Source organism: Gobio gobio, assembly GCF_949357685.1.
Source record: "Gobio gobio genome assembly, chromosome: 9".
Taxonomy (NCBI): Eukaryota; Metazoa; Chordata; class Actinopteri; order Cypriniformes; family Gobionidae; genus Gobio; species Gobio gobio.
The window spans coordinates 390,929-398,428 of NC_137115.1; the positions used below are offsets into that span (position 1 = coordinate 390,929).

At 40.3% G+C, this 7,500-nt stretch overlaps 1 protein-coding gene across 2 annotated transcripts in view; it reads left to right on the top strand.

The window, feature by feature from the left end:
* Window positions 1-7,500, top strand: part of pdpr (pyruvate dehydrogenase phosphatase regulatory subunit) — a 38,241-nt gene that overhangs the window by 24,926 nt on the left and 5,815 nt on the right. For both annotated transcript variants that reach the window (XR_013817179.1, XM_079825177.1), the window contains exons 11-17: window positions 77-232; window positions 2,523-2,656; window positions 2,792-2,940; window positions 3,724-3,836; window positions 3,967-4,061; window positions 4,225-4,314; window positions 4,677-4,859. Coding sequence is in view for 1 of the 2 variants with exons in the window: in XM_079825177.1 (XP_079681303.1) it covers window positions 77-232; window positions 2,523-2,656; window positions 2,792-2,940; window positions 3,724-3,836; window positions 3,967-4,061; window positions 4,225-4,314; window positions 4,677-4,859 (920 nt within the window). In the remaining variant the exon portion in view is untranslated. The remainder of the gene's footprint in view (window positions 1-76; window positions 233-2,522; window positions 2,657-2,791; window positions 2,941-3,723; window positions 3,837-3,966; window positions 4,062-4,224; window positions 4,315-4,676; window positions 4,860-7,500) is intronic.

Below are 7,500 nucleotides of genomic sequence, written 5' to 3' on the forward strand. Positions count from 1 at the left end.
TGTGTGTGTGTGTGTGATCTGCTGATGGTGTGTGTGTGTGTGTGTGATCTGCTGATGGTGTGTGTGTGTGCCTCAGCGCTGCTGTATGGACTGAAGGTTCCTCGCTGGGACTTCCAGACGGGGCGGCAGCTGCGCACGAGTCCGCTGTACGACCGGCTGGACACGCAGGGCGCGCGCTGGATGGAGAAGCACGGCTTCGAGCGCGCTAAATACTTCATTCCTGCTGGGAAGGGTGAGAAACACATCATGTGTCCGTGTGTGTCCTGATTCTGCAGATCCAGGCGGTGTTTGGACACTAGGGCTGTCACAATATCACAATACAAAAATGCAACAATATGTGTCACCAATGTAGGGCTGGACCAGAATATTCGAATATTCGTTAATAATAACTCTCATTCACGCTTGCATATGTTTACACACTATAAAATCACTATAAAATCAATACTTTTTTTCAATTATCTTATAGCCAAGCAATTTCTAATAGCCTCGTTATACTGAATAAATATATTTGCTTCTTCTTAGTGTTCCAGAGCGCACAACTGCACGAGCTTATGTGGCAGAAGCCATGTCTGAGCTCGCATTTTGGGTTCAGCTGCGTTCGTTTGACATTGTGGAAAATAGAGAAATAGAATCAAAATGTATTATCCTTTTATCCTTACCAAAACTATCGGCCCGAGTCCCGTGAATTTTTATTTTTTTAGTATCCTCCCTATTAGGCCTATATCGTTGCAGCCATTAAAATAGTTCAGTTTTGTTTTTAATGTCCAAGTAGTTATATTTTGTTTCGTTTCTTTATTAAGTTAATTTAGAAAAATGTTTAAAGCATTTTTTTGTTTGTTAAATTAAAGTTTTAGTTTTTTTTAAGTATTGACCAAGCGGCCAGCGGTGAGTTAACCACATGTTTGATTAATTTAGCCTCTCAAATCAACACTGGACTTCTTACTTATAATACAATCCACAGATATAAAACGCTTCAAGCATCACAATGTCAGTTTAAACGTTTAGCCTATAGCCTACTATCACTTTTTTGAACCACTTTTAGTGCCATATAGAACCCTTTTTTTTTTCTTTTTTTTTTGAGTAGCCTAAACGTGTTCAAAAATAAATAAATAAAAAGGGATTGTTTTACCTTAGCTACACCTATCCGCAAAATGAATATAAATCTGATCTTCAATTCTTGCGCTAGCCTATGCACATTTACCGGAGTTCACGTCCATGACCTAAGCACTGTAAGAGCATTGAGTCTCATTGTTTTAATGAAGATGATTGTTTGTTTGAGAGGTTCTGCAGTCTGCGTGTTGGCTTGCTTTACTCATTTGCGGCGATACTCTAAACACTGTGAGCCGTCTTGACAGTCGCGGTGTCCTGGTCTCATGTTGTTTCCACCAGCGCTGCACATCTCATTGTTTCTTTTAATTAATGAATGTCTAAAATATAAAATGAAGGAAAAAGCCCGCTTTTGTGGTATGACATGAACATTGTCCCGAAGCCCGGCCCCAGGGGCAGAAACTATAACCGTAATCTATAACTCAACAGAATTATTTTTCCTAGCTACTATAATATATCAAAACTGGGACGTAACAGATCTGTGTGTTTTGTATTAATAGTTCATTGCCCGTTGGCGGAGCATAAGCCCTGCCCGCGTGAGGCTCGCCGCTTCTCCAGACTCCTGCCTTTATTAGAGAGAAGATGTTCAGCTCCTTCCCTCCGAAGCTTACAATAGTCCATGTTGATCACTACCAAAGCCTCGAAGCTCAAAAAATGGTATTCGGACCAGCCCTACACCAATGTAGCTTTTAATTAGCAGTACATCTTCGGTTAACCTTTAACCTTTGTGGAGTATCGCAGTAATGTATCGTGAGATGAGGGTATCGCTACATCCCTATTGGACACGCATGCGCAAGGAAAATGGCTCTTATATATTGACCAGAACATTTTTTAGTACTCTCTTACATTTGTGCCTCTTTATTGTGGCAAGTGTTTTACTCATTATCCAAACCTTAAAGGGATAGTTCACCCAAAAATAAAGATGAGCCCATGACTTACTCTCCCTCAGCTCATGCTAGGTGTGTGTGACATTCTTCTCTCAGATGAGCACAATCAGAGTTATATTAATATAGGGTTAATCCAAGCTTTATAATGGCAGTGAATGGCAGCCCAAAATTTGAAGCCCATAAAAGTGCATCCATCCATCATAAAAGTGCATCTATCCATCATAAAAGTGCATCCATCCATCATAAAAGTGCATCTATCCATCATATAACTGCACCACACGGCTTTGGGTTAATTAAGGTTGCCTGAAGCGAATCGATGGGTTTGTGTAAGAAAAATATCCATATTTAACACGTTATAAAGTAAATATCTGGCTTCCTGAAAACAGAGTTATGGATATTATATTGCATTTGTCAATAGATCTTTGTCAACATTTAACAGATTAGCATCGACGCAGCTTAGCCCTCTCTTTCACCTCTTTAAACTCTGAGAACACATGACCAGCTGTAATATTCCCTGTGTCTGCACAGATTTACTGGCCCTGGATCAGAGCAAGACCTTCTACAAGCCGGACTGGTTTGATATCGTGGGAGCGGAGGTGAAGCGCTGTAAGGAGGCGGTGTGTGTCATTGACATGTCTTCCTTCACCAAGTTTGAGCTCACAGTGAGTGTGGCCGCCTGCCGTCTCCAATCTTCTGTGAGGTCTGCGGATGGTGTGTGACGTGTGTGTGTGTGTGTGTGTGTGTGCGTGTGCGTGTGCGTGTGCGTGTGCGTGTGCGTGTGCGTGTGTGTGTGTCAGTCTGCAGGCGATCAGGCCCTGCGGCTGCTGCAGCGTCTGTGTGCCAATGACCTGGATGTGCCGGTCGGACACATCGTCCACACAGGAATGCTGAACGAGAGAGGAGGATATGAGAACGACTGCAGTGTGGTGCGCCTCAGCAAGAACAGGTGCGCTTACGAGACAGCAGAGCTTTCCACACGCAGGGTTAGGGATTCAACTACACTTATATTCAACTACACAAACTACACTTATATTCAACTACACAAACTACACTTATATTCAACTACACTTATATTCAACTACACTTATATTCAACTACACTTATATTCAACTACACTTATATTCAACTACACTTATATTCAACTACACTTATATTCAACTACACTTATATTCAACTACACTTATATTAAACTACACTTATATTAAACTACACTTATATTCAAGTACACTTATATTAAACTACACTTATATTAAACTACACTTATATTCAACTACACAAACTACACTTATATTCAACTACACTTATATTCAACTACACAAACTACACTTATATTAAACTACACTTATATTAAACTACACTTATATTCAACTACACAAACTACACTTATATTCAACTACACTTATATTAAACTACACAAACTACACTTATATTAAACTACACTTATATTCAACTACACAAACTACACTTATATTCAACTACACTTATATTAAACTACACTTATATTAAACTACACTTATATTAAACTACACTTATATTAAACTACACTTATATTAAACTACACTTATATTAAACTACACTTATATTCAACTACACAAACTACACTTATATTCAACTACACTTATATTCAACTACACTTATATTCAACTACAGGACTGCAGATCCTACCCTATCCTAACCCTGTGTCTGCAGACTAGACTCATTCTCAAGTTCATTATTATTATTATTACAGTTTCTTCATCATTTCGCCCACCGATCAACAAGTTCACTGCTGGTCTTGGATTAAGAAGCACATGCCCAACGATCCGCAGCTGCACCTGGAGGACGTCAGCTGGAAGTACACAGGTGAGGTCATCGTTCCCAGCAGAGGATTGTGCTTTAAATCAGGAAAGGCTGGGAAAGGAAACATAGGCTAGCCTCATAAGTGAAGTGCAGAGTAAATCTCTGAAATGAATGGCCGTCATGTGTTCTGCAGCTCTGAATCTGATTGGTCCGCGTGCCATGGACGTGCTGTCTGAGCTGTCGTATGTGTCCATGACCCCGGAGCACTTCCCTTCTCTGTTCTGTAAGGTGAGTCCAGCCCTTCTGACCAACAAGACCTCAAAGTCTGTTATTAAGAACATGAAAATAATCCATGAGGATCCACTCGCTCTACCCGAGGACGTGTTTGGGACGGAGTGTGTGGTGACGCACGCACACTCTGAGTTTCCTCACACTTGATTGTGTTTTGCAGGAAATGAGCGTGGGTTACGCCAACGGCATCCGAGTCATGAGCATGACCCACACCGGAGAGCCCGGCTTCATGCTCTACATTCCCATAGAGGTAGGCCACACTCACACACTCACCTGTGATGGACACTGCTGAGAGAACGCTGGCCGTGTTCCTGGTGTATCAGATCTGTGTGTGTGAAGCTCTGTGATCTTCACTGGTCATTTCTGTCCAAAGCTCTGAGATGTGGCTCTGCTTTTCCCAGTATGCACTGCACGTGTATAATGAAAATGCTCTTAGTCATTTGTGTCTTGTTTCTAGTCTAAATATTTAAACATTTTTAAATCAAGATGCATTTACTAGATATAAGTGTCACACCTGAAGCTCATTCATTATGCAGCTCATTATGCAGCTCATTATGCACTTCACTGGTCATTTCTGTCCAAAGCTCTGAGATGTGGCTCTGCTTTTCCCAGTATGCACTGCACGTGTATAATGAAGTGATGTCCGTGGGGCAGAAGTACGGGATCCGGAACGCGGGCTACTACGCTCTGCGGAGTCTGCGCATCGAGAAGTTCTTCGCCTTCTGGGGGCAGGACCTGGACTCCTTCACCACGCCGCTGGAGTGCGGACGCGAGTTCAGGGTCAAGTTTGACAAGGTCAGTTTCAAATCTCTTGTAAATGACACCTGCAAGCCTCCACTCAGCAATTACCCAGAATGCCCTAGCAACTACTGAGCAGCACGAAACTGCTCTCAGCAACATCCCAGCATGCAGTTCATAAACACACCTCTAGTGGATGGTTCTGCTGATGATGATGATGATGAAGGTGTAGCCGCTCTGAGGATGGGCTTATTCATGCTTCCTGTTGGACACAAGCGCTGGTGGACCCTCATGACCTGATGAAGGTCCTTCACCTAGTTTGTTGTTTCAGGTCCAAAATGGCCGACCGTTTTGTAAATCTCCTGTTATTATCATTATTATATCACTGGATTGTGGTTTTCTTCCGTTAGCACAGGTTTAGTGTTTGGATCTGATTTCCTCAAGCTAACCCGCCTCACAGAGCCAGAGGCTTGATCCTCTGAATGCACTTGGGCTGTATGTTTATTCACACCAAGTGCAGAGAGTGTCTTATTCACACTAGCTGTGGCTAACAGTGATTGGCCACACAAGATTAAGAGGCGCTGGTGTTTCTCTCGTCAGTCGAGCGCGAGGCTCATGGATCTTAGATTGGACACGATCGACCCGGGTTCGAATCCGCCCTTCTCCCATCTCACATCACATCGGAGAGGCATTTACTTTCAATACAAATGCCTAACGAAAGGTTTATTAATAATACAAGTATGTTAGGATTGGATGGCTTTTATTGTCCCATTAAGGCGGCATCCATTTAATAATTTTAATAAATATAATCACACTGTTATTATTGCATCTGTTAACCCTCTCGAGCCCGGCGTGATTGGCTCTCTTTTTTCTTATCAGTGCCAAAGAGACTCAAATAACTCGTTTTTTATCATTCAGGCAAGTGTTATACATCATTATAATCTGTTAAGTTTCTATTTGTTTTTGTGTACAGTCACAATAAAAACAAAATGTTTTGCTTTTTGCAAAATAAAGAAAACACACATGATGTGCGATCTGCAGCCTCTGTCAAAGACGTGTATTCAGATAGTCTTCAGGAAATGAACTCTAGCTCAGTGAACACTTGTCTCACAAACATGAGACATATGTCTAAAGAAACGCTGAAATGTCAGGTTTTAAACACTGTAAACCAAATCGAAAACAATATTCTGTGTTTATGTAATCTGGTTGAAAAGTGATAGATGTCAGTCACCCGTGAGCCACTTCATTAGTGCTAATGCGGCCACGCCCACAGATCGCGCGTCATGTTCAGATTCAGATACTGACGATCCAGAGTCGACGCCCACATCAACTCATACGAACACATCTAGTGAAGCTGTAACTACTTCAGCTACATGAGAAGCGTCGAGGAATAATTCTCCTCACGAAAAGCTGCTCATTTCTGTTCAGACTGAGCACAGGATTCAGGGCTGATTGTGGAAGGCCAAGTTTATTCTATTAGCATCTGTGATTATTAAACGCAAAAAGACCGTTTGAATATGAATCCTGCTGCAATATAAAATAATAGATTTAGGGTTAGGACAGATTATAAAGTGTTTATTGTAAAAGAGCCTAGTGTCACATCAATAAAGCTTTTATTCGCACATGTCTGCTCAGATGCTATAAATAAAGTACCAGTCAAACGTATTTTTCTTCATATTGATGTTTAAATATTATAGCCTAATGGTATTTTTTTAATTTAATATCAAAGTTTGTCAGAAATGATTCTGGAGTTTTGTTTTGTAGAAAGTGAATTGCTTTCTTTAAAGTGAATTTCATTTTGTATAAATTGTATCTTAATTTTAATTATTTATTATTACATTTTTTAGCGTGAGACTACTTTCAAAAACATAAAAATAGTACAAAAAATGTAGCAAAAATGCTCTTAGTCAATTGTGTCTTGTTTCTAGTCTAAATATTTAAACATTCTTAAATCAAGATGCATTTACTAGATATATAACATATGTCCTTTGTCCTGTTGCTCTCAGTCGCACACCTGAAGCTCATTCATTATGCAGATCGATATGCGGGTTATGATGTTCTATTGTCCTCTCAGGTGATACTCATCATTATTCATTAGCTATCATGCCTCCTCCATACTGGCTTTGTGAAGAAAGTCTTACAAATGTTAAATCAGTGAATGATAGACTCAATGATTCTCACATCAGTTTGAAGCAAAAACTCTAGGCAAATACACCCATTAGTCAAAAGTCTTGTGGACACATATTTATTGTGTGTTTTGAGGCATTCGTTTAAAACAAAAAAAATTTTTTCTCAAAAACCATGCATAAACATTTTTCTCTCAAAAATACAAGCATGTACATGTTGCTCAGATATAATGGCAGCCCAGTTTGTGCTGAATGCAGTGTAATTACACTTTTGCCATTAATGTGTTTATAAGCAACTGAAAAACACACACATGTCAGAGCATGTCAAAACTTCTAAAGGGCCTCAAAACAGCTCAGACTCCAGAGGGTTAAAGTTCAACAGCACTGAGGTGCAGATAGTGTGTATCTGCCAAAATAAAGCATAAATATCATCTTTATCTAACTATTAACACTCATCAGAGCTGCTACTGTCACATGGGGTCCTAGAGTACATCACTTTCACACTTTTGAACATTAAATATCAGATTTATACTTTATTCTTGATAATATAATGAAACATGGGCTGGTGTGTC